The sequence below is a fragment of the Hippopotamus amphibius genome, chromosome 4, assembly GCF_030028045.1.
Source record: "Hippopotamus amphibius kiboko isolate mHipAmp2 chromosome 4, mHipAmp2.hap2, whole genome shotgun sequence".
Taxonomy (NCBI): domain Eukaryota; kingdom Metazoa; phylum Chordata; class Mammalia; order Artiodactyla; family Hippopotamidae; genus Hippopotamus; species Hippopotamus amphibius.
Genome location: NC_080189.1, coordinates 27,472,726 through 27,498,564, shown reverse-complemented (window position 1 = coordinate 27,498,564; position 25,839 = coordinate 27,472,726). Strand labels below are relative to the sequence as shown.

Here is a 25,839-nt window from a genome sequence, read left to right as displayed (position 1 = left end):
GTGGATTAATTTTTCTTCCGTCTTACAACTTCTCTTGATCAATGTATTTTTAATGTCTGAGGAAGTTGTAATTTGTCATAGGACCTGTCTGAAATGCGGTGAGTGATGTTTAATGCTTAGAAACTGCTCACTCAGTGCCTAATGGAGGAAAAAATGATTTGATGGAAGAAAAATGAGGCCAAGACATAAGTATGACCAATTGTTTATGGAGGTACAATATTCTTATTACCTAGAGAAAACAATAAAGGATCATAAACTCATGAAAAAGTACTGCAGCAACCTGTTTAAATGTATTATATAATCCTTAATTCACTGAGGTCTTTTAAGAGTTTTTTAAATGTTTGTGTATTGACAAAGACCTGTTTTCTAACATTTATCTTATTTCCACTTCTGGAATACAGTAAATACTATAAATATTTACTATTATTGATGCTATTTTATCTCCATAACTAGTATCTGCTGTATATGAGATGGCTCTGAGTTTCTTCCAGAGTAACCCTGAGGTATAAAGAAGACTATTTCTCCTTCTGAAGGTAAAATTAATGTCAACCTTAAGTAGGAAGTAACAGATCATTTCTTAGACATGCAGAAACAGTAAACTTGTCTAGAAACAGCATTCAATTTAATGAGTGAAATGAACACAGAAGTAAATTCTTGCAGCTTATCTATCAGTTTCCAAAGGAAAGGATCTGAGGGACGTGGACATCTCAGTCATGAAAGGACTTTGTCCAGGCATCGCCATGACCTAGAGGGACTAGCCATCCATACCTGTCATTTCCCTTCACTCACCAAGCAACCAAGTGGTGGTTACTAATGTAAATCCTCAGGTCTTTGATAGCAGGACACGGCACTGTGGAACATGTGTATACACCCCAAAATATACAAATTAACTGATATTCTATCACCTCTCAGTCAGCTAGTTTGTCAACCCAAGTCACATTGTCCCTGGATTATGCTGAAAGAGTTCAAGGCCATGAAACAGACTTTAGACTTTGGCAAATTCATCTCTGTAGCATCTCTTACCCTATAAGTTCAAAAAAAAAAAAAAAAGTCTACAATTTGTTAAATAAATTTTGGAGACATAGCCTAACAGTTCCTATGGAAAAGTGTGTATAACCTTACAAATAACTAATTAAAAAAATAAAAATCCTTTTAGGATAATATTTTTTAAAGTCAGGAGTTGTTTATATGTATTCTATAATTTTAGAGCTAAATTTTTTTTTTCTAATTTTCACGAAACATGGTAAACTATAGATAGTGGCTATGCCTCTGTATTTTTCAAAATACTTCAGTAATAGTAACACCTTACTGAGATTCTCAATCTGCTTGACCTGGCACCACTCCATAACTTGTCTGGGACACATAGAAATATGGGCAGTGGGGGGGTGGGGATGACAAGAAAGGAGCTTTCTCTTGTCACAACTACTAGGAGATGTTACTGGTATCTAGGTCCTGGGGGGTCAGGTACACCAAACATGCTACAATATTGGGGAAGTCACACACAACAAAGAACAAAGAACTGTCTTGTCCTAAATGCCAAATGTATTTCTGCAGAGAAACATTGCTCCCAGTCTCTTATGATGTAACGATTGCTGGAGACTTTCTGCTGGAGAATTTCTGAGGTTATGATTTAAAACAGAAAGACACCGGAGGTTTAAGTGCACTTACCACAGCTAGATCAGGAAACGAATTACCAGTTTAACTTTCCACTTCCGTATCATTGTATATAGCAGTGTGTGTGTGGGGGCGGGGGGGGGGGGGCTGGCTTTTGTATGAGTTTCTTTACTTTTCAAAAGATTCTAACATAAAAGTTATTGTCTCTGCTTCTTCAGTGCCTGGATCCTGATGACATAGTCCTTGGGTCTGGAGCAAATGAGGTAAAGATCCTGTAAACTTTGTAGTTAACTTGATAAATCAACATGGCCAAGTCAGATAGCTCATCTTGGTCACAGGAAATTGCAGCACTGGAAACAAAGTCACAATCCTAACTCAACTTCATCTGGATCAGTCATTCTGTGTTTTTTATTATTCAGGTAACACTTCTTTCCACTAGATTTAATCATCCAAAGGTGACAGTATAGGGGAAACCTCTGAATACCCGTGCATTTTCTCAACCAGATTACAAAGTCCAGCATTCTATGCGTACTCTGCTGATGGAGAAATAGGTTGCCATACAAATAGGGGCTGATCAAACATCAGAAGGAGCTGACCATTGACACAAAGGCATTCATTCCCAGGCCACTGCAGCTGGATCTCACAGGCCTGCCCTAGACAAAGACTCTTCAGCTAAAATCCTTTATGAGCGAGGTTTACACAATCACACAATCTGTGGGCATTACAGCATCCCATCTTTTTAAACTCGGTGACCAAAGATCAGTCCCAACCAGTGAACTTTCTAATTGTTGCAAATGCCATGTAAATGTCCAGCTTGTCCTGCCCAAAGGTTTTCAGCAAATAAAAGTTAATTCAGAAACAAAGTTTTATGAAGGTCAATGAAGCCTTTTAAAGAAACACTATTGAGATTTTTTAATCTCTTGCCAAAATGAAAAAAAAAAAAGAAAAAGTTAAATTTCTGTCCAACAATCTCCAAATCACCAAGACAAAGAAAAATAATCCAACCCCCAAAGCCAACAAAAGGTCCATTTACTCTCTGACACCCTGGGTGGACTTTCAAGCCACACTTCTCCAACAATCACTGTATTATGCCCTTAGAATAATGCCAACCTGTTGATGTGGGGTTTGTGTGATCAATTTGGAATTCAAATCAGAGTAAATCAGGATAGAATGCTGCCCCAACACCAAGTCACTACGGCTAAGCTAAACATAGAGAAACCAAAAAGAGTCTTCTTTCCAGGAGCAGTGAAAGTAGGATTAAAACTTAATAGAAAGAAACTTTGTCCACAATATCATAACTATACGGTACAAGAGCATATTTTCAAAATAAAAGAAAATGATGCACGTGACTTTCAGGGACTTAAGTGTGATTCTTGATGTCTCTCCTGTTCACATACTGATAATTCACAAAAGAACCTACTTGTCTCTATAAACTGTTCTTAAAATCTTTGAACTTGAATCTTGAAATGTCAATGTATTAGGAGCAAGCTGAAGAGTTTTGAAATGTGTCTACATGTTTAAAACCTGTTCTTAAACAAAAACATGGATGTGTTTTTAGAATGACGAAAGCACATAATCATACCTCCCGACATAATTTCCCCATTACCAAAATGCTTCCTGATATAGGTCATTGTTTCATTGCCTTGAAAGCACGGGTGATCAGAGCCCACTCTTCTTGGTAAACCGAATTAGAAACAGTAACACATTCAGGAACAAAAGTCATTAGTGGGAGAAGAAGGTATAGGAAAAATATGATTATGTCATTTTTATGAACTCCTTTGAAAGCTTCCCTCACAACCATCACAATTTCTTCTAGACACCCCAAATGTCCTCTCCTCTCTTCTCTCTCTCTTTCACTCTTTCTCTCTTTCTTTTTCTCCTCAGAGACACTGTTCCCTTAAACTTCCAAATTCTGTCTGCAGCAAACTTTCAAATTTTATCAAATGCATCATACTTTATTGGATTAGAGAAAAGAAATCCTGGTAGACCTAAATTTCTAAATACATTATCAATACAAATACAAATAAAAGGAATAAAATTACAAAAGAGTTTTTTCTCTTAAAACTCAGGAAAATAAATATTAAATAGGAAATTTAAAAATGTCTCTGATTATACTTAAATTTGGTGTGTGTGTATATATATATGTATATACACGTACATACATATATATATATAGAGAGAGAGAGAAAGTAAAATAAACTGGTCACATCCCTATCTATATAGCAAGACATTCAACTCAGAAGGTTTCTATGGATTTCACAGAATGTATTGCATATGAATTATTTATATCTCTTAGAAATTGAAGAAAAATATTGAATTCAGTTTGTGGAATTGACAACAGTTGGACTAACAGGAAATGAAAATGTCATTTAACAGCCATGCAATTGATTAAAGTATTACTAGTTCAAGAGAATGACCACTTTGAGATTGATTACTATAACTGTTTTTTTAAATCAATCTTTAAATTTTGAGCACTGGAACCAAAAGACTGCTAATCCTCTACAAATTTATAAATGCAATGGACAACTGATTTAGCACCAGAGTTCTAGGAATCAAAGATCTCATAACTTGATAGTAAGTAACAATTATCTTCTACTTATAACAATATAATCTCTTCAATTAATGAATTATTATCTTACTTCATATTGCAATATTTGGGGTCAAAGTGTAGAAACAATTCAGTGAAATATAATGAAAAATCAAAACAGAATTGTGAGGCTGTTATATTAAAATATAAAAGGAAGTCAGTTTTCTAATAAAAATGATAAGTAGTTTCCCATGAACCACAGAAGGGCAGTCTAACATTGATGAGGTGAAGTTATTCTACCTACATATAACCAAAACCCTTTGTAAATGAACAGCAACTTGTTTCATACAAACTCTGATCTTATGCTCCTCTATGCTTGCCTTTCTTTGCTTTTTGCATGCCAGACTTCTCGGTCCTTCTTGGTTCCTGGACTTGTTCTTTCTCTGTCCACACAGAGCCTTAATACACTCCCTTCCTCTACCTGAGCTCTTCTCCAAGAGAATTTTCTCTGACACCACCACTAGGTTAGGATTCCCTATAACAAACTCTCAGAGCACTTTTCTTCCTGAACTTTTCTTTCTCAGCACTATTCACATTTTCACTAACTATTTGATATAGGGAATAATCTATGTGTAGGGAATAATCGTATGTGTAGGCACTGCACATAATGTAAACTCTACAAGGGCCTGAATTGTATCTAAATCACACACCATTCTGTCCCTAGGATTTAGCATAGTGTCTGGCATGTAGATGTTTTCAATTAGCAATAATTGTGCCTCAGATAAACCTCACTGGCTACCACGCTGCCACTGCACAAACTGAATGAATGGAGTGAATGATTAAAAGAATAAAATGTGCAAAGGACTAAAGTGGCCTTTAGAATACTTGGACTTAATAACTTTGGGACAGAGAGATTTGAAGAGTCAATTATAGCATCTAGTTTTTATAATTTGTCTAGAACATATATATATATATGTATATACACCATGTATATGGCCAGAGATATTTATATCATTTGATTAGTGCTAGACTGCTAATTTTATGGTCTGAACACAGTTACCAAAAAACTATACTTTCTTTTTCTTTTGTCACTGCTCCTTAACTCACAGTCCTGGTTTTCCATCTGTATTTTTGCTAACTGTGTTTTCTGAGTGTTCTTTCATGTAAAGATTTGTTTAGCCTTTCATTGAGCAAGTACTTATTGAACACTTACTACATGTTATCTTAATCAAGACCGTATTTCATAGCTTGCTGGTTAAGTAGAAAAGAATTATTATTTATAACCCCTAAAAGGAGATCTTCTATTCTTAGAGTGCTCATGCTAAGTCAATATTCAATCAGAGTCAAATTATGTGACCTTGTGTAACTTAACTTCTCAGAAAATCAGTTTTGTACATACACAGAAAGCGCTGGGTAATTAATACTGGGAGACTTTGGGATCACTTTGAGCTCTGAAGTAATGTAATTCCCATTTATTGTAGGCACCATGCTGAATGCTTTGAATTCAAAAACAAGGTAGCAAAGCAAAACTGGGGTTCAGTAAATACTCCTCAATTGCTTTCACTAAAAGACCAGGACAAAGAAAATATGGCATATATTTTCCTACTCCCCAGAAAGAAGGAGAAAACACACATAAAACATGATAGTGAAATTGTAGAACTTTAATGTTCTTTCTTCCTCTTTATGAGAAGGTTTAGCCATAATCGGATATACTGGGAATATGCTACCTAGAAAGAGAACAGAGAAAGCCAAACCAATGGAAAGTAGTTGGAGAGTATTTTAAAATACAAGATGAATTAAAATCATCAGGAAGAAACCTCAACCTGTTATCTTGGAGAATCCATGAAGATCGGGAAAAATCCATCTATTTTTAACATGACGGGGAAGGGTCAGAGAAGAAAATTTCTTGATAGAAGTAGCTTAAATGTTTCTCAGAGGAATCGAGCTCCCTACCAAACATTTTTCAGGTCCAGGTGTGAATGTGGGGAGAGGAAGCTGCTATACCCCACTGCTAATGAACACGTTATTTGAGAGTAGCGGGTAGAGGGAGGGCAGGGCTTCTCACGTCAACACAGAACATTTGGAATGCCAAAGACATAAAACCATGCCTATTTATCATACGGTCTCAACACATACAGTCATCAGGATTTTCCACCAGGTTTCTATTCACTCGTAGCATAGGAAACAAACTGGACTATTTATTTATTTATTCTTCAGTCACACCCCAGGATGCCTTCCTCTATTCTTCTGTTTAGTTCCCTCTCTTCTCCTGAAGTGTCTGCGTCTCACACTGCTTTTCTTCAACTCCTTCCAAAGGCCTGTCCCTCCGGTTATCCCATAAAGCCTTTTGTCATTTCCTCCCATCTGAGACGCTCTCTCTGAATTATCATAGAACTTTACACCTTCCTAACCAGTCCCAGTTTATGTCATAATTGTTTATGTATGTGTCTTATTCCTTGCTTCTCATCCCACCCCTGCCTGCTTTTGTAAAGTCTGACCCTAAGCTCTCTTTACTTTCCTTTACTGCAGATCATAGCACAGAACCTTTTCTACACCATGTGCTCAATCAGTTTCTTGATCCATAAAGTTGACTAAATATCATGAGAGATACTGTGGAATTATAATTGTTGATCTGCTCAACAGCCAGAAGCTAGTTTAAGCATCCTCAGTTGTTTTCTAAAGACCTATTACAGGAAGCTGTAAGAGGACAATGGTGCCTTGTTTTTATTCTTCCTCAGATCCCTTAGAATACAGACAGTGAGGTTTCCACCCCCTTTGAAGAGTACTGGGCTGGGAAAAAGGAGATATTCTGGGCACTGTCATTTAGTTAATCTGGGTTTCACGCAGAAGACGAGTGGTCTGAATTAAGTACTTTTAATTTTTTCTAGCACTAAATTTTAATGATTTAAATAACATCATGTTACAGTCTGGAAGAAAGTACTACTCAGTTAAGCTAAATAGTACAGAAACTGACAAGCAGAAAACACATAGGACAGTTTCCAGCCAGAAAATTGGGTTCCCCTATGTGATTTTTCTGAAGACAGCAACATTGCAACCACACTGTGTTGCTTAGGTCACTGCCTCTGCCATCTGATTAGGCATGTGTTCCACATGACAGCCATCCTACATAACTGCTTTAACTTGACCTCCTTAAGGAATTCACATAATTCAAACGGAGAGGGTTAGTTTTTTGCTGGGAGTTTACAGAATATCAATGTAAAGGTAGTATTTGAACATTCAAGTGTTCTAATCGAGATGTGGAAATATTTTATTATTCCACTATACTGCAATTTCTTAAAGAAATTAAGGCACACAGAGTCAATCAAGTTCATTTTTTAAAAGGAGAAAAATTAGAATTCAAAGTGCTTCATGTAGAATTCATGGTGCTTCAAAGGTCAACGTTTAGATGAAATCAGATGACAAGTGCATTGTTTTTTAGTCCTTGGTTCTGCTCATAATTCCTCATGGGAAAACCTATAGCTCTACATGCTAGTTCAGAGGTGAATTTCTTTTTAAAAAGATAGTTCCTTCCTACTCTGCTGTCTATTTATTCATATTTTATAAATATTTGCAAGTAATTTTACATCTCTATCTGAATATTAAAAATACATTTTTTAAACATGCAACATAGTTTTATGAATCGTGCATATAAAAGAGTGCTGTTAAGAAAACTTCTTTATAACATAGTGATTGCCTGCCTTAAAGGAAAACAGAATTATAAAACAATAAGGCCGATTTTAACTTGTGCATAGAATCAGTAACTGTGTATTTAAGGCAATTAAAAGATTTATTGAATCTCGGTTAAAAGTAGATTGACAATGAGGTTAAAGAATAAAGTGTCATTTATTTGGTGCTACTTTGTGAATGTATCTTAACTACATCTCACCTCACGATACCATATACAATATACTTTCAATCACAACTCAAACATAAAATAACCTGCAAAATCACATGGCTATAATCAATATACAGGGGTTATATTTTTAAAAGAACAAAAGAAAGTTAGCAATTAAGTTAAGGTGCAGTCACTTTTTCCAAATAAAATATTAGCACCATACCAGATAAAATGATCTAAAACTATTGGCCGCCTCATACTTCTTAAATAACTAAATATAAACTTTTGTTTCAAAGCACAAATATTAATTTGCAAAATGAGTTCTACGGTAGTTAATATTTCTCTCCTTTTTTGCAATGTTTTTCCCAGTGAGGAAAAATATGAAGTAAAAACTTTCACAGGATATGAAAACCGAACAAAGAAAGAAATCTAAGCAAACCAAAGGCTGTCTTTCAGCAGTGAGTTCCAACAGAAGCAAAGGTGGACATCTCGCGGCGTATGGTGCTGAAAGGTGACAGCTCCAGTTCCGTGGTGTACTCGTTGTCATTGTCATCGCTGGTCACCGTGGAAGACTTCTGGATGCACTCGTCACAGCAGCAGCAGCAGCACTCCATGAAGGCCCGACTGAAGGGTTTGCAGAGACAGAAAAGGAGCACAGGGGTGACACAGGACTTAAAGAACAAAAGGAACTGGCTGATGATATTGAGAAGGTCCATTGTCTGCTGGGAAACCCCTGTAGCCATATAAGCAGTCACAATGTTGCAGATGTTTTCAGGAATAATGCAAAATCCATATAAAATGGTCAAAGCCACGACTGTACAGTTCATCTGGCTTTCTAGCTGAATCTGCCGCTTATTCCCCCGGGTACAGGCTTTCTCGGCTTTGCGGATTTTCCTTGCGGTCACTAAAGAGCAGGTGATGGTGAAAAGTGTGGGTAAACAGAAGTAACAGCCGAAATACCACCAGAGTCTGGCGCTGTCGTAGGTGAGAGCTAAAACATAGATGGTGTCGGGTAGATCCGGGGAGATCTTGATGACACAGCGTTCCGCAGGGGCTCGCCCACTGAAGCCCAGGTCCTCCTTGCTCAGCTGGCGGAGTACCACTTCTGGCAGTGCCAATAGGAGAGCGCCCACCCATATAACTGCAAGCTTGGCAGTTGTTGAAGAACAGTTCTCTATCATTTCATAGTACATCTGGACGTTGGTGGCCGCACGGAAGCGGTCTATACACAGAGCACATAAGGTGAAGGTAGTGACTCCAAGAGAAGCAACCTGCGCGAGGAACACAGAATATATTTATCCTGGGTCATCTCTGAAAGATCAAAACATTCGGCAATAAACACAGATGGGCAAAAAGTACAGGAAAAAAGAACAATTTCCTGGAATGAGGCATGGGTAACTGGGTTGGTGACGTCAGCTGAATCATTGTAAGGACAACAAATAAAACTAGAAGAAGAAAGAAGAAATATAGTGGTTCAGGGTCATGGAGCCAAAAAAAATAAAGCTGGAAGGATCCATGAAGATCAGCTAGGTCATAGTCAACCAAGAGGGGCAAGGTGGTTCTCAAAGTCACAAGATAAACACAGTAATCATCTGAGAGCATCAGATTTATGCCACCGTTGGGAAGGAGATTAAAGCAATTTAATGTTTAATAAATTGAGTCATTATTTATATATTTAAACAAGGACAATGGGTAGGATGCAAAATGTTCATGAGGGTTAAGATAAAACAGGAGATTAAAAGAAAATTCCCTAGGTGGATGGGATGCTTTGGGGTGCACCCGAAATTCACTCTCCCTTGCCTGCTAGTGGAAATGTTTAAGAGGCACAGGTGTAAGTCTTGACTTGGCAAAGGGGCAAGGAAATATATATATACGTACATATATACATACATATATATATTATACATTAATGTCTAAATTTTTAAAACTTGAAGGGATCATGTTGACAAAAGGAAAACCATTTGTCTTAACAATTTTAGCACTCAAAACATTAGTTGTTAATCTACTACATTCAAGCTGTCACTCTCCCCAGAACAAGGCAACTTGCCTTGTGGATTCTATGAGAGTTCCAATGTCAAATATTCTCTCTTCTTACGCACTACACATTAGTCAGTGTCTACTAGTTCTCATGTGGGAAATAAGGACGCTGCATCCATGCTCTGACTATTCTCATAACTATTGGTGGAGACAGTCTGAAAATGAGATATAAGTGGTTAACTGTTCAAAAATGAAGAAAAATGACCAACGAAGTCTAGATGAGGGCAAATTAAGAAGTCAAGGTTGAACTTATAACCACAGTTCTTGTTCTACAAAATCTGCATAAAGTTTCCCATAAACACCAGTATAAAAAATATCAATCTAATATGCCTGCCATTAAAAAAAGTCATCTCTACATTCACCTTTTTAAAATTAACTTTCACCTTAATGAGTTGTTTGCCTTGATGGAAATATGTTTTGCATCTATGCTGGAGACTCAAAATAATTCTAAAAGTGAAGTCCACACTGTGCAACTGTCTTAAAATCAGATTTTGTTTTAATGCCAGTTAATTTTTTTAATGCCATACTTTGAATGGAAATCTGAGAAGGATGTGACATTTTCTAAAGTATTATTTCAAACAGTATTATTTGAAAATTGCTGTATTTTATTTTACAGGTTTTTGAAAGTTTCTATTTATATATTAGCTTTTCCAATGTTTTAATTCATCTCTCTATAAGACTGTAAGGCAAAAACAAAAAATTATCACGCTATCAAATGTACACAAATCCTCACCAAGGCTTTCTGCACCGTCTTCACTGACGCAAATCTTGTGCATGTTTCCTTGTCACTCTGTATCCTGAGTCAGTCCACAAATACAAAGCTACAAAGGTTTATGCTGTGCTTTGTTTTTAAATTATGAATAACATTTCCTTTAAAAGGACAGCTTGGTGATATGAAAATACTAGACTTTGAAGAGACGCAACCTCTTAGAAGCTCAGAACATGTATTTGCTTGGTAATTTTCTATCATTACTTACAAAGAACGCACAACACGCAGGAGATAGCATCTCCTCCCCTGATCAATCTCCTTAATTTTAAATCTAGAGATTTAAATCTGGACCAATGATCACAGGAGCTTGCACACCTATCTCCAAGTCTGTTATAAAGCATTTTATGAGAGGTAATAGCAAATAACAAATGAATGTGGGTGGACAAGTACTAACACAGGTGTGTTAGATTACCACTCCTTAAGATATCCTAAACTGTGCTGCATATCCACTCTTAATTACATGTTCACTGCTTCAAAAAGAAAAAAAAGGGGGGTGGGGGGGTTCCAGATTCTGTATAATTCATCTCAAAAGATTTTAAAAAAAATATTTTAAACAGGATTTACATGTACTTCAACATTTCACTCAGGAATCCTTCTACATTGCATTTTATCTGAAGATGCTCAGTTCTTCAACCATATTCCCAAGAGCTTCAGTAAATATATTTGACCTATAGTCCTCTTGACGAATCATGGATTGAGGGACTCTTCCCAGTAGTCATACACAAATTTCAGGAAGCTCCTGCATCCAGCTTCCTATTTTCAATTGTACTTCTCTCTGATAGGATTCTCCGCAATTAGGATCCAGCTGAACTGTCCAGGAAGGTCGCAAGAGCTACAGAGAGAGTCGTTAAAGGAACTGCGGAAGCAAACACCACCGCAAATGCAGATAGCGCTTACAACGCAGTTGCCAACAGCAACCGCAGCTCAAATGCCAGTCCCACATAGCTACTCCCTCCTGTCGCCACTGCCTGCAATGTTATTACTCCAGATATTTTTCTGTAAATTCACTTATGCACTTGATTTTATGACATGAAAGAGGAGGAAAGGTACAAGGTCCCCGCTCAGTATTTTCCCAAATTATTTACAGGAGGCTGTAAACCTTTGTAAAGAATTAACTGCGTGCCTCAAAAATTAATTGATAAAAATCATTTGGATAATGGGTGGTGGGCTAATTTCTGCTTACTCAGATATGGAATCTATCCATGTAATTAGAATTGCTAAATGTTGGGGTAACATGAAAAGATTTCTCCCGCAATTTTTAAATATACTTGTTTACATACAGCTCATTAGAAATTCTACCAAGATGAATGGTGCAATTATATACAATTATAAAACTATATCATGAAGGCTGGATCTTCGGCATTTAATGACCATATCTGATTGCTAAAATTCAATATCACTAGGAAATATGCTCTTGGGAGTAAAGCTGTTAAGCATTAGCTTAGATGGGTAGTTCTTTGAAGCAACATTCTGAGGGATGGAATGAGTGAGATGCAATCTCTTATTAATTAAACTGCAATGGGAGGAATAATTAAGCAGAACTGTAAACACTTTGAATAGACAAGACTACTAATTTTGAGAATCAAGATCAGAGGAAAGCTGGAAACAGAAATCTTTATTTGGAAAAATAAGATACTGAGCATTTTGAGGGGATTGGCATCCAAATACAAAGACACTAGAGAATCAAAATAAACTACCTTAAAATCTTTTCCTCCAACGGCAGTGTTCTGCTCTTCTTTGTGTCCTGGAATAATAACAGTAAAGCTACTTCAGCCCCTGCCCAGGCAACATCCAGAACAGTGAGGTTGTGGGCAGCTGCAGTCACCTGCGTGGTCACCTGTGGTCACCTGCAGCGTTGCTTCCAGGCGTTGGACAGGCACAGGGTAAGTGGAGACACTCATTTGGGAAAGAGGCAGCTCCAGTGTCAAAATGTCCTCCCTACCACTCAAGGTGCTAACTCAGTACAAACATCCAGCCATGAGGCAGTCAGGGCCATCTTCCCCACCCAGGACTATATTAAATCCCTGTTCATTCAAAATGATGTGAAGAAAGAGCACATGGATACTTGATGAAAAACAGTCATCTATGGAACTCCTGTTGTAGCTATTGCTCCACTTCTCAGAAGCTGACTTCAAGACAAACAAATGAGAAAACTTTATGAATGAGGTTACGCTATGAAGGTACAACACATACCAAATAAATAATGTCTTTTGATAAACCCTCTGATATACATCAGTGATGACACTGATGGGGAAAGAAAAGCCCAATGTACTTCCAAGCAAAAATTCTTTCATATGAAATCGAATCTACATACTAAAGTACAGTGAAGCAACTGGAATACACTGCTTTTTATAAAACAGGAAAATTTCTAGCCAAAGTCATAAGTGTACTCTAGCCTAACATATTTTACCTCAAAAGATGTTTAAATGCATCTATTTATGGGCTGTCCTTTGTACACAAGTAATCCTCGCAACAAGGGCATCATTGTTAAGAAAACCCATTCATTTGGGCCATGAATGATAACCTATTATAAGTCCATGGTTAGAGACCTAACAATCAGTCATGAAAAAAAAGCGGGAGGAGCAAGGGTAGAGTTTCCCTTGAAACTCTAAATGGCTTGAGCTTGTGTTCCCTGGCTTCCTCTTGCATTTTCCAGACTCCTTATCCTTGCAACACTTCAGGGCAACTTCCCCTTCAGAGACAATTCTTTGAGCAGCAGTGGAGAGAGCGTGTTTCTCAGAGCCAGGGTTTATCCGACCACTGTGAATGAGATGGCCTTTGTCAAAAGGTCTTCTTTTCAGAGCACATGCAAATCATGATGCTATGGCAGTGACATGCTTATGCCAAACCAACATAGAGTGAGTGGGAGAGGTGTACCTCAACCCTCACAGGCAAGCACACATCCCTGCAATGAAACAGAGCCCTTCGCAGACACTCTTCCGTAGTCAAAAAGAAGCCTTCTTACCTTTACCAATATCACTGAGATTTAATGTGATACAACCCCATATCATAAATATCTATTTCAATTATACCCAGCCTGTTTCATCTATACATGATTTCCAATGTCACAGGAAAAAATTTTTTTGGACGATGCCGACTGTCATTATTGCCTCATTTTCAACTTTCCTCCCTCTTTTTTAAACTTAGTAACATGCTCTTACTTATTTAAAAAACAACGGAAACTAAATTTTGTCTTGATTCTATAAATTTTTCTTTACCTTTATAGTTCCAGTTGACATTCCTAACAATTACAACTTCTGACTTTTGTAGAAGTACATTCTTTTGCAGTTAAAAAAAAAATCATTTTCCTACAACTTACCTAAAGTGTTATAATTTAATTATAAACATACCAGTGCTCATTAGTTAATAATGCAAATGAAGCAAGATTAACATCATCTGTCCTAAAAAGCCATCTATTGGAATCAACAGGTCTTAAGGAATTTATATATTCCATATTTATTCTCAATAATTAGAAATTCATTTCAAAATGTAGTATTTTCCACAAGCCCAAAGTCCAGATTTCAATCCTTGATATTATTATGATGCTTCTAATCAATCTAAAAATGAACTGGAATTTCTGTTTTTCACCTAAGGGTCCTGATGAGTTTCCAAAGAACAGTAACACATTTTTACCTATTTTTTCTCGTGATTAATGACATTGATTTGCATGACGGTGAATCTAAACTAAAGACAAAATCAGAGCTGGCTTCACCCATTTGTGCAGGTGGGAAACACATTTTAAGACAAAATTTGTCTGGTCTTAACCAAAACACATTTTAAGACAAAATTTGTCTGGTCTTAACCAAAATTCCATCTCAGTAGTAGGTTAAGGAAGTACTCTTTATTCATTCCTCTTATAAAGGCACTATCTCTAAATCTCACATCTTACTGTGAATTAGTTAACAGATACTTTTCTTATATGAGAGAAATCTGAACCAAGGAGAATATAGTAGAGGTAAGAGGAAAGTTCCCTGAAAGCAGGGAGTGCTGAAGAGGGAGTAAAAAGTGGCAGCCTTGAGTACAGTCATAGACCTCATTGAAATGACTCATCCTAGGCTAGAACCAAATCAGTGTTCTTGGCCTCATTCATACTATGAACCATTCAAGTGTGCTGACAGATCACATTGAAAGCCATCATAAATTCACAAACTGAAAGTATTCTGTCTCAAGAATAAGTCTGGAAGTGCGATTATATCCGGTTCTTATGGAGGTCTTATGGAAAGTGTCTGTACCCACTTTGCAAATAGAAAGGGCTCATATTTGAGGTTGTAGCAATTGCATTCACCAGTCCATCTTGAAATTTTAAATGAGATCATCTCTTCTGGCATGGAGAATACCATTCTCTTAAGGTTACTTAAGAGTTAGTCTTGGCAACATGTTGAGTTAATTATGGGACCTTGGCAGGTCAATTCATGGTAAGAAAAATGACAAAGGATCCCCAGAGTATGGGAACAGAAGTGCAGTGCCAGAGACAAACCTCACTGCACAGCAGTCTGCCCATCCCTCTCCCAACTCGGTCCACATCCCAGATTCAGACCCCTGTGCTTCCAAAGGGACACGGTTAAATCTAGTTGCAGCAGATAGGAAGAGCTATTAAAGGCAGGATCGTTCTCTCAAGGCATATGCAGTACAAGGGTGAAGGGGTAGACTCATAAGCTCAGATCTATTTTGCTTTTGCAGAAATATTTGCTTCTTTTTCACTGTTGAGGGATGCTTTGTTGATATAACCAGATACTTTGGCAGCCCTCAGGAACTGAGGATAAGTCCTCACTTTGACTGTGGGCTTGAGAGATTAATCTAGTTCTCAGGAAGGTCCATTCTTTATGTTTCCCTTTCCCTGACTCTATAATAGGGTCTAAAGTATCTCCCTTGTCAGCCTTTCTTCGTAGGTTCTCTAAGGTCAAATTAAACAATACGTATGTTTTTGAGATTTTCAGAAGAAAAGGACTCAATTTAATGTACTGTTATTATATTGTCAAATAAACCATTCATTTAAATAAAATTTAAAAATTTGATTTACTTCATGTCCTTATGGCTAATAAGGATGACTAATTCCAAAGCAGAAATTGTTATCTCAGGGAGTGTATTCTAAATAATAATTTAATATTTAATAATATTTAGAATAATTCTGTATTTTAAATGAAATTTCTAGGACTGTTCTATCTGCTGAATTGTATTATAGACCTCCTATCCCAGGAAAAATTGAGAAAACAAGAATCAAAAGATTTTCATAGTTGCAACTTTTCACCATGGCTCTAAGGCTGTATGCATTTATGAAAACTAAGAGTAAGACTATGATTGGAAAAGAATGAGAGGGAACATAGTTTTCACTTGAATTTCTCCATCTTTGGTCATCACTAAGTACAACTGTAAGCTAACCCATTCCCAGGCCATCCTCAAACTTCCATAACACCTTGTGTAAGCCTCTCTTATACTTTTCATCACACTGTAGCACATGATTTCACCCGTCTACACATCAGTAACATATCTGTGTTACTCATCTCTAGAAACTTTTTCCTCTCTTCCCTTCCTTCTTCCATTCCTGTTTTGTCCTAATAGTATCTAGCGTAGAAGAAAAGCCCAATAAATGTTTGATGAATGAATGGATAGTAAATAAATGAATGAATGATGACATCTATGGAAAAAGACTATAGAAAATAATGAATCATTCAAGCTGTTCTTTAATCAGTTATTGGGTGCTGCTGTTTTGTGTCTAATCCTTAAAAGCTGAATGCCAACCAATATCTCCAGAAGGCAAGTAAAGAAAAAGCCATGTTCCTGTTTATACTTCACTGGCATGCTTCGAGAAAGGATGACATTCTTATTACAATCAATAGTTAAGGAGATTATTTGAATTTTACATTTGAATATCATACTGCTTTTTTTTCTTATGTGGAACCCAAATTCAGTAAACTTCACCATATACTGTTCATGAATGGAGTTATACATAGAAGCACGCTCCATAACTTTTTTTCTTTTCTGCTGGAGTTATCAGCCAAATATTGTCACGTGCATGGGAACGTGAAAATTATTATAAAGGGATTAATAAGGAGTCATACAATATTTGTTAAGCACCATTCTCATACAGTGTGTATATTTTCCCTGAGAATATTATTAGTAACTTTCAAATGGCTCACAGAACTGTTATGTTTCCACTTAAAACTCTGTCAGAATGCCCAATGGCTAATCCACCCCTCAAGCAAATTTACTGTCTGCTGTGATCAATGTGCTAGCACTTGAATCTAGGAATTCTAGGAAAATCTGTGTAGACTCACATACCTATATGGCAATATCATCTTCAGCTTCAGTACCCTTCTTTGCATATCTGTCAGTGCCAGCTACAATCTAAGACAATGAAAAAGTCATTTGCCTCACTCAGTTTAAAACCAGTATTTCTAAAACCATTGGAGAATCCGGCTCTTTTCCTCACAAAAGATTCTAGACCTTTCATATATCATCCCTGGTCCAGAGGCCCTGGTGAGATGCAGTCCCCTTATCCACTCTCCACCCTCATGCAGGAATCTTGTATCCCAGGAAAATAAAAAAATACAGTTAGATCTGGGGTTAACTTAGAACTATTTGAAGTCTTCTTCCCTACCACACACCAAGAAGGTATGAGTTCTTTAAACTAAGGAGGTGTCCATATTATTCAAAACTTCCAATTAACATCCAAATGGAAATAAATAGTTAGCAGTGGATCTGGATCAGATGATACAGTGACTCTAGTTGACTTTCATCAAGTAATGAGCAGAGAGTTGTTGCAGTTGCCACATTCAATGCCTGCAGTTTTTGGCTTTAACCATTTGTTAGATCCCTAAGAGAATGGTGTGATAGGGAACTCCTTTGTCATTCTCCTACTGCAATCCACACCCAGACCTCCAGATCCAACCCACATCTACACGCTCTCTCTTTACATACAACTATTGCTTTGAGTATCGTTTTTTTTTCTGATGACTCTCTAAAAAGCCAGTTTAAAATGATGTGTCTGTTAGGATGGCCACCATCCACCCAGATTTCCTTCTCTCCTAACCCCCTTTCCTACCATTCCGTCTGCCCTTGGTCTTTATGGGACTTATTACTAGGCCACAGAGACATCATAATCCTGGAATAGAAAGAAAGAAATTATCAACTACAAACGTTCCCACTGTTTTCCCACTCATAGCAATATTAAATATAATAAAACTCCCTTTCTAGAGATATACTCTGGAAGCTGGTGTCTTCCTTAAACTTTATGTCCACAAATTGAAATAAAAAGAAGAGTTGAGTGCCAATTGCAAAGACCTATCATTTCTGCTGAAGAAACACCTATATTTCTACAGAAACCAATTCTCCCCCAAATTCTACTTCCTCCTTAAGATTATGCTAATACTCAAGCTGTAGAAAAAAGAACTGTGGTAGAGAAGGAAAAGAAGGCAAGAGAGAAAACGGGAGAGAAATTTTGTAAAGATCAATAAAAATCAATTGTGGTTAAAATTTTAAAATAACAGAAAATTTTAAAAATAAAAACATTGAAAAAGGCAAAAAAGACTACTAGAAAGGGGGTAAATCATACATTATAAATCAATAACAGGGTGTGTTTTGGGGGGAAAAAAGGAATAATATCCAACAAATAAAACAAATGTTAAGAGACTAAAAAGTAATGGCAAAATCTAGATAATAAAAGGAGGAAAAAAAGGTCAAATAATTTTCAGAAGTCTTGTAGTCAAGAAGAAAAAGATTTGGAATGAGAGCAAACTGGGGAGAAAATTTTAAAAAATATTTGTAATGTCCTCCCCAACCTAAAACACTTTGTGATTTTTAAAAACATAGAATATAACCTATAGAACTTTGATTATTAAAATAATCATGTTTGGCACATAAATTGCAGTTGCCCCAGATTATCACAATTTTTAAAAATTTAATGAGCTACCCACTATGGAAATTACTGTTAATTTATGGGAAACAAGATGAAATTTAAGAATATAGAACGTTATAAATTTCATTATATAACAAATGATGTTAACTGAGGTTATTATTTTTTCCTGTCTGTTGGATACAAAAGTCCTTTTAAAAGACGCCAAGGAGCAGAAAGAAAAAGAAAAAAAAAAGCAACAACACTCACTGGACATCATTTTGCCTCATAGATGTTTGCCTAATAAGTAAATATCAACGTCAAGTGTTGAGACTAAGGGTCTGGTTGCCATTGACTACGTATATATACTTCAGATGGTCATTTCTCTTTTCTGAGGGTCATGTTTCATCTTTAAAATGAGGGGATTGGGTTAGAATGCCATCTGGTTCTAATTTAACATGATAATTCAAAAGCCACTGTAGTGGATGCTGTAGTTCCCCACCCAGATTGCTTCCTCCCAAAAGTCCTTAGGAATGAAATGCTGATTCCCCCAGCTGCTGGAACTATTGGTTGTTGATGGCTCTTAGCTGCATCTCTCTCTAGGAACTGCTCTTGAGCAAACAGATCCACCCAGCTCAAGGTTATGCCCCCTTCCTGGGAGCAACTTGCATCCAATGACAGGTACATTAGGGGGTATAAAGTCTGGGCTCTTTTGCCTCCATTCAGGACAACCCTGTAGGACCACCCCAGCCCTACAGCTCCCTGTGGTGCCAGCTGAGGTCTCTGTGGCATCTGCATCACAGTCCAAATTCTCCCTCTGCCCAATCCAGCTTCCTTCATTCCCTAACAGGTGTTGAACCTGAGATCACACCCCAATAAACTTCCTGAAGCAGATCTCCAGATGAGCATCTGGTTTTTTTTGTTTGTTTTTTTTGTTTTTTTTGTTTTTTTCCAGAAACCCAACATGGAATAGGCCTTAGATCCCTCTTACTTCTGTGAAAATAGCAGTGCCTCCTGGAGGCAGAAATGCTTTATTCTTAAATTTGGATTGTATTTCTTGTTCTCATAATCAGGAGGTATGGAGCTAATACTACTGTCTGATCGTTTTCACAGAGCATGCTGAAATGTTATAGAATTATTTCAAAAGAACAGGATTAGGTATGAATATAGAAGCACTAAATCTTATGGTTTTTATTCATTATTCTAACAGAATAAATGTATATTATAGTTTGTTCAAGAAAAAAAATGAGTGAATCTTTTTCTCTGCACTTTTGCTTCTCTAGGGATAAAAAAAAGCCTAGTACCAATAACTAAAAAATAGAAAGGGCTATGAAGGAGGGAGAAAATAAAGAGTAAAAAAAATAACAATCATTATTATTCTTAAGGAGCTGAGAATTAAATTTTAAAATGAAATACAAATGAAAGTATACATTTTTTAAAATCCTCAGAATTAGAGAGAAAGAAAATTAAAACACATACATGATAAACACCACCACTCAAAACTGACAGGTCGCATTAACTAACAAAAGTTTGTATATTCTTCTCCAACTTTGAATGGGATTCTTTTCTTTTAATGTTTTTTTTTTCCCAAGAACTTTGGTAATTTGTTTTCTTTCCCCAGTTTCTTTGTTCTATTCTCTAATGTATAAAGATTTCATCCTGTCCAGTATATTTAAATAAGCCAATATGCTTCCCTCTTATTGGCAGTAACTCTCCTGTTCACTTTATAATTTACTTTTGTTCCTTTTTTGCATATGTCAATTTCTTCTGTATTATTCAAACAATCAGAGAAATCTTAAATTGAAATTGACCTTGAAAAAGCAACTGGTAGATGCATATTCTCTTCCATAAATTTACCTTCCTTCTCTGCAATTCAAAAATGAGCTGTCTACCAAGTAAATTAGATGTTTCAGTTACTTGGAGCTTGGCAACAAGAGAAATCCTAGATCTTGGTAAAGCAGCAACAGTTGATTTAGCAAGCATGGAATGATCCTGCATCTATCTGATCCCTGCCAGGATAACAGAGGGTCTTATTTACAGTCTCTTGCTTCGGTCCTTCTAAGTAGGTACCGTTTTCTGTTTACTTATCCCCTAGCTTTAGGTCCTGGAACAATGTTGAACACAGTGTCACTGGCCCTGGTGCCAGACAGGATCAGGGGCTCTGGAATATTTACAGTTTCCCTTCTTCTGCTTCCATAAATGAAATGGGCGGTCTGAATGGAGGAAATCAAGGGCCAGCTGGCTAAAAACACAACTGGCAACAAAGTACTTGGGCCCCTTCCAAGAGCTGGTGTTTAAAGACAGGCCGTTTAAAGAGCAAATTCCAACTACCATAATAACGGTTAAGGGCACTAGCTGTAGGATGTAACAGTAAAATTTTACTCAAAGATTTTTGTTTCCAAAGTTTGGAACCTATTATGTGTCCCCTTCTTGAATTTTCTAGCCTTAGAGTCAATCCCTTAAAATAGCCAATCTCTTATATCATAACAAATGACAAATATATATTATAAACTTTGAGAATGTTAAATAAATTCTGTGCCATAATGTACAAAGTGTTATTTCTGCTTAAGCTCATTCATACAAAATAAATAAAACGGTTACAAATTTGAGAAGGAAAAAAAAAAAAACAGAAATGACATAAGAATTTAGATGGGATAGCATGGCAGACAGCCAGACACTTAAACTAATTTGGGAGGTTACTAATATATCAAGGCCACGTGACAAAGAAAGAAAAGCAGATTTCCTCTGTTACATAAAATATTACTCCAATTTTGATATTTAAGAAAAAATGCAATAATATTCTTGGGGAAGAAACCATATTGGAGCACTAGAAACCTAGCAGATAAATGATACAGGGTTTTTTTCTTGCTAGGTTCTGATAATGACTACCATGGACAGGCTACATATTAACTCTAGAATCTCCGAAGGTCTCCACATCAGAAATATATGTGACACCATATTCAGAGAGATGAATTTAAAATCTAAACAATTCTATATATTATGAGATCACAATTATTCCCCAATCCAAGAGCAGATGAGTTTGAAGATGAGTGGACAAAGCTGCTCTGGGTCCGCCCCTGCCCCCAGTATATAAAGGCCAATGTCTATAATGATTGGCAAGAGAAATGGCGGAGGGAACCAGAGAAAAAGTGAAGGGGTTCAGCAGCCAGGTAGGTGCGTGGAGCAGCAGTTCTCATGCTATAAATCCCGGAAATGAATAAAGCCAGTAGCCTGAAACCCCCCTGGAATGCATTACCTCTATATAGGGCACGATCTTGCATGAGAAGTCCTCCAGCAGCCACTTCTTGGTCAGCTCATGAAAGATGACAAGCGGAAGGCAGAAGAAGATGATGAGGAAGTCCCAGAAGGCCAGGTTGGCCAAGAGGGAGTTGGAGATGCTCCGCATGTAGTAGTTATGACACACGATGCACATCACCGCCAGGTTGCCGATGATGCCGGTCCCGAAGATCACCACCGACAAACACATGACCGCGTAGGCTCCGTATGACTCCTGGGTCAGCGGGTAGAAGGGGTTCTTCAGTCGCAAGCGCCGGTTCGTGCTGTTCCCCCGCCGGGGACCCCCGCGTTCGCGAACGCCTTCAAGGGAGGACCCATTCTGAGCCAGCGCCCTGCCAGGGGGTGCAATCGTCCGCCCTTCGTGCCCCGACGGACCACTGACTACTGGCTTGGGTTGGGGGTCGTAGTGGGAACCCTGGAGTTTCCCGGCTCTCCTTGGCCAATAATAAAGGTCGCTGGCAGTGGGTTCCTTCCTCACGCTCTGCTCCCGGCTGCGCCCAGAAATGCCAGCGCCTCTGGGACCCTTCTCCTTCTCCTCTGAGGTGTGAAGGAAGAGCTGGAGAGGCGTGGGGTTCCCTCTCCCCAAAGTTTCAGGGGGTTCCTGACCCTGGGCACCTTTCCACCGCCAGGCGCCAGGTGGCCTGGCTGGAGGTCCCGAGGGCTCCGCTGCCGACGCCTCCGCCCCTCCGCCTGCACCTGGGTCACCGCCGGGGGCCGCCGGTAGGTCCCACGAGGGCGCCGAGCGCACCGCTGCCTCCTGCTCCTCCTCCCGGGGCGCACGGGTCGGCAGAAGGTCTCCTGCAGAATTTCCCGGTCCCCAAGCGTCCCTGCTGCGACGCTGGATCAGTGTAGGTGAACAGCTTTCCCCCAGACAATTTTCGTTCCTGGGCACACGGGCGGACCCGAGGGCAGGAGAAGCGGAAACCTGGAGCAGGAGCAGAAGCAGCAGCCGCGAGGTGCGGGCGAGAGGTGCGCCCGCGGCCCGCATGGCTGGGCGAGGGCGCACCCGGCAGCGGCGGCTCCTGCTTAGGACCGACACCTGCTGCCTAAGTTGCCGCTGAGAGTTAGACACATGTCACATACTAACCCCCGCCCCGACAGTGGGGGACGCGAGATTAAGGGGAGGTTGGGGGATGGGTCTTGGGGTCACAACCCTCCCCCTCTACAAGCCTTCCTCGTTTGGCGTCCGGGGCATGTCTCAGCCAAATCCAACCCGAGCGCTGGGTATCCCCAAGGTTCAGAGAGGGAATCGCTGCTCCCGGTGGCTGACCTTGAAAACTTGCAAACCAACACCTGATTGTTGGTTAATGCTGCAACTGGGAGAAGCCCGGACGCAGCCCCACGCTCTTCCCTGCCTTGGGGTGGCTGCCTTCCTGGTAACAGTTGCTCTGCCTATTTACATCCTTTCGATACAGCTTTATCCAGTAACAAGCCGAGGTCGCCCAAGGGAAAGAAAAACAAGTTCCCCTCCTTCAGATGACTAGTAGCCACAATCCCGCTCCCGCTCGCTGGAAACAGGTTGCAAACAGCCGGACGCCGCTCAGATGAGCCCGGGGACCTCTTGCCCCACCTAACCCCAGCGCCTGGCGAGGCTACTGCGGACGAGCAGAAGCGGGATTCGAAACCCGCGGCCACTGCCAAAGTTGTTTCTCCTCTTGCTCAAAGTTGACCAGCGGGCGGCGCGGGCTGCTGGGCGCCGAGTCCCCGCCGAGAAGGGATTCGGTGGTGGGGGTGGGGTGGGGAGGGCTGGCGCTGCTCCTCCGTGGACGGTGCCGGCGGCCGCAGGAGCTGGTCGCGGTGACAGCGGGCGCAGCCCGGGCGGAGAGCGTGGTGCCTGGAACCGCCGCGGGCGAGGCGGTGCATGGCGGGGAGGGGGGAGGTGGCCCGGCCTCTCCCCGCCGCTCCAGCCGCTGCGCGCGCCCGTGAAACTCAACGCTGCGCTCCTCGCCTCCTCCCCCTCCTCGGCCTCCTGCGAGAGATGCTGGTGTGTGGGGACACGGGATCCCCTGGTGGCTTACGACTCACTAAATCCACACACGTTTCATTCAAACCCTTTGTAGCGGCTTTCACATGTAGGAGCTGGAAGCGGCGAGGGAACAAGGGCGGAGGCGTGGAGCCTGCGCGGCTCGAGGCTAGGGATGGGCGGGACGTATTAATTCCCCAGATGTCGGAACCAGTCTGACCGGTCCCAGAGCCGGGTTGCGGGGAGAGGGGGAGAGACCCGTGCGTTCACTTCTGATCGGCTGTGGCCCATGCACGTGTCCAGGCCTGGGTCCTCGAGGGAGCGTGAAGGTGAGGCGCTCACCTCTTTAGGTATTTCCAAGAACTGAGGGACGGGAAAGAAAGGAAGCTCAGAGGCTTCCATCATAGAGAATGAGCAGTTCTGGGAGTGGGACGCAGAGTGGGGATGCGAAGGATGCCCCATTCCCTTTAACATGGGGTTAGGAGGCATCCTACCAGGGGTTACTTTAGAACCACTGGGCACAATGAAAGTAGTTTTGTTTGATGAAGAAGAGGGAAATGGCAGGTAGGGGGAAATTAACTTGAAAGGAACTTCTAGCCTGGCTGACCAGGCCTTTCCAGACTTTATACTATAAAATCCCACACTCTGGCCACAGCTGTCAGGGTATAGCTAATTCAGCAGACAAATATCAAACAGATTGATTAAGAAAGAGCAAGAGATAGGGAAGAAATAAACACATTTTGAAAAAATGGAACATCTAGAGAGACAGGAGAAAACACAATGAGACATAATGCCTATTGTTGTAGGTAAAATAATGACCCTTCAAAAGATGTCCACATCCTAATTCCTAATACCTGTGAAAATGTTACTTTACATGGTAAAAGAGACTTTGCAGATGTGATTTAGTTAAAGATCTTGAGATGGGGAGAAGATCATAGATTATCCAAGCAGGTCCATTGAAATCACAAGGGTCCGTGCAAGAGGGAGGTAGGAGGGTCTGAGTGAAGTGATACCCTGAGCTAAAGTAATGCTGGAGATCTCTAGAAACTGGAAAAGGCAGGGAATAGGTGCTGTCTGATCATTTTAGACTTCTGACCTCCAGCATGATAAGATAATGAATTTGTGTTTTTTAAGCCACTTTAAGCCACCTGTCAAGTACCAGTGGAGTTTTTGGGAAGGGTGCAAAAAGATATTTCCCTGCTGAATTTGAATTCCTTTCTATGTAGAGGTGGAAATTAGTGATACATTAATGTGATCTAGAGTGAAAAAAGGATACAAAAATAGCTCACATGTATAACCCAAACTTCACCTTAATGAGATGAGAGGGGAGGCAGTATCTCTGGTTTTATATTGGCACATTTTTCTTCTCTTGTTCACAACTAACCCAGATTACCCCCTCCTGATTTTTTTTTAATGAAATACTACAAAGTAGGAGATTTCTCTATCATCTGAGGTGACTAATGTTCTGAAGGTGATGTGTACTTTTTCAGCCATATTTTATACTTTTATGATAGATCATATATGATTTATCATACTGTTTTGTGTGCTTTTTTAAGAGTTACACAAATGGTGGCATAAAATAGTTAAGGCATTGAATTTTGCTCTTTTCCTTTTACATTTATAATTCTGAGATTCAGCCTTATTGATACATGTAAGTCTAGTTTGTCCTTTTTATGAATATGCTATAGTTAATTTTTGAATTCCTATATTGGTTAGCATTTGTGTTTTTTCCATTCTTTTTAACCTTAAAAGCAAGCATAGAAGTTTCCTTATGCCCACATGCAAGAGCTCCTCTAGGGTTCATACTTAGGCATGATATTTCAGGTTCATAGTATATTAACACCATCAGCTTTTTAAGGTATTGACAAGTTACTTTCTCCTCCAAGAGCAGGATATGAAAGTCCCCCTTTTCTTCCTATTCCCTCAAAGGATTGTTTTGATATTGTCATTCTCATTCATTTTTGCC

General features: G+C 39.3%; 1 protein-coding gene and 1 pseudogene across 1 annotated transcript; both read right to left on the bottom strand.

Annotated features, from left to right (window-relative positions):
- Positions 1-4,809: 4,809 nt before the first annotated feature.
- LOC130852881 (U4 spliceosomal RNA) lies at positions 4,810-4,962 on the bottom strand (annotated as a pseudogene).
- A 2,947-nt stretch (positions 4,963-7,909) lies between these two features.
- On the bottom strand, positions 7,910-23,739 carry GPR37 (G protein-coupled receptor 37). Its single transcript, XM_057732727.1, has 2 exons — positions 21,870-23,739; positions 7,910-9,247 (listed from the first exon to the last, which is right to left on the bottom strand). Exons 1-2 carry the CDS (start codon positions 22,896-22,898, stop codon positions 8,429-8,431), a joined length of 1,848 nt encoding a protein of 615 aa, XP_057588710.1. The 5' UTR covers positions 22,899-23,739; the 3' UTR covers positions 7,910-8,428.
- Between the last annotated feature and the right edge of the window lie 2,100 nt (positions 23,740-25,839).

Excerpts from the sequence above, each read along its gene's own strand:
- GPR37 (XM_057732727.1), bottom strand. The coding sequence starts at position 22,898 with ATGCGGGCCGCGGGCGCACCTCTCGCCCGCACCTCGCGGCTGCTGCTT. Across the intron at positions 9,248-21,869 it reads AGATCGTGCCCTATATAGAG|GTTGCTTCTCTTGGAGTCAC; the intron begins GTAATGCATTCC and ends TTCCTCGCGCAG.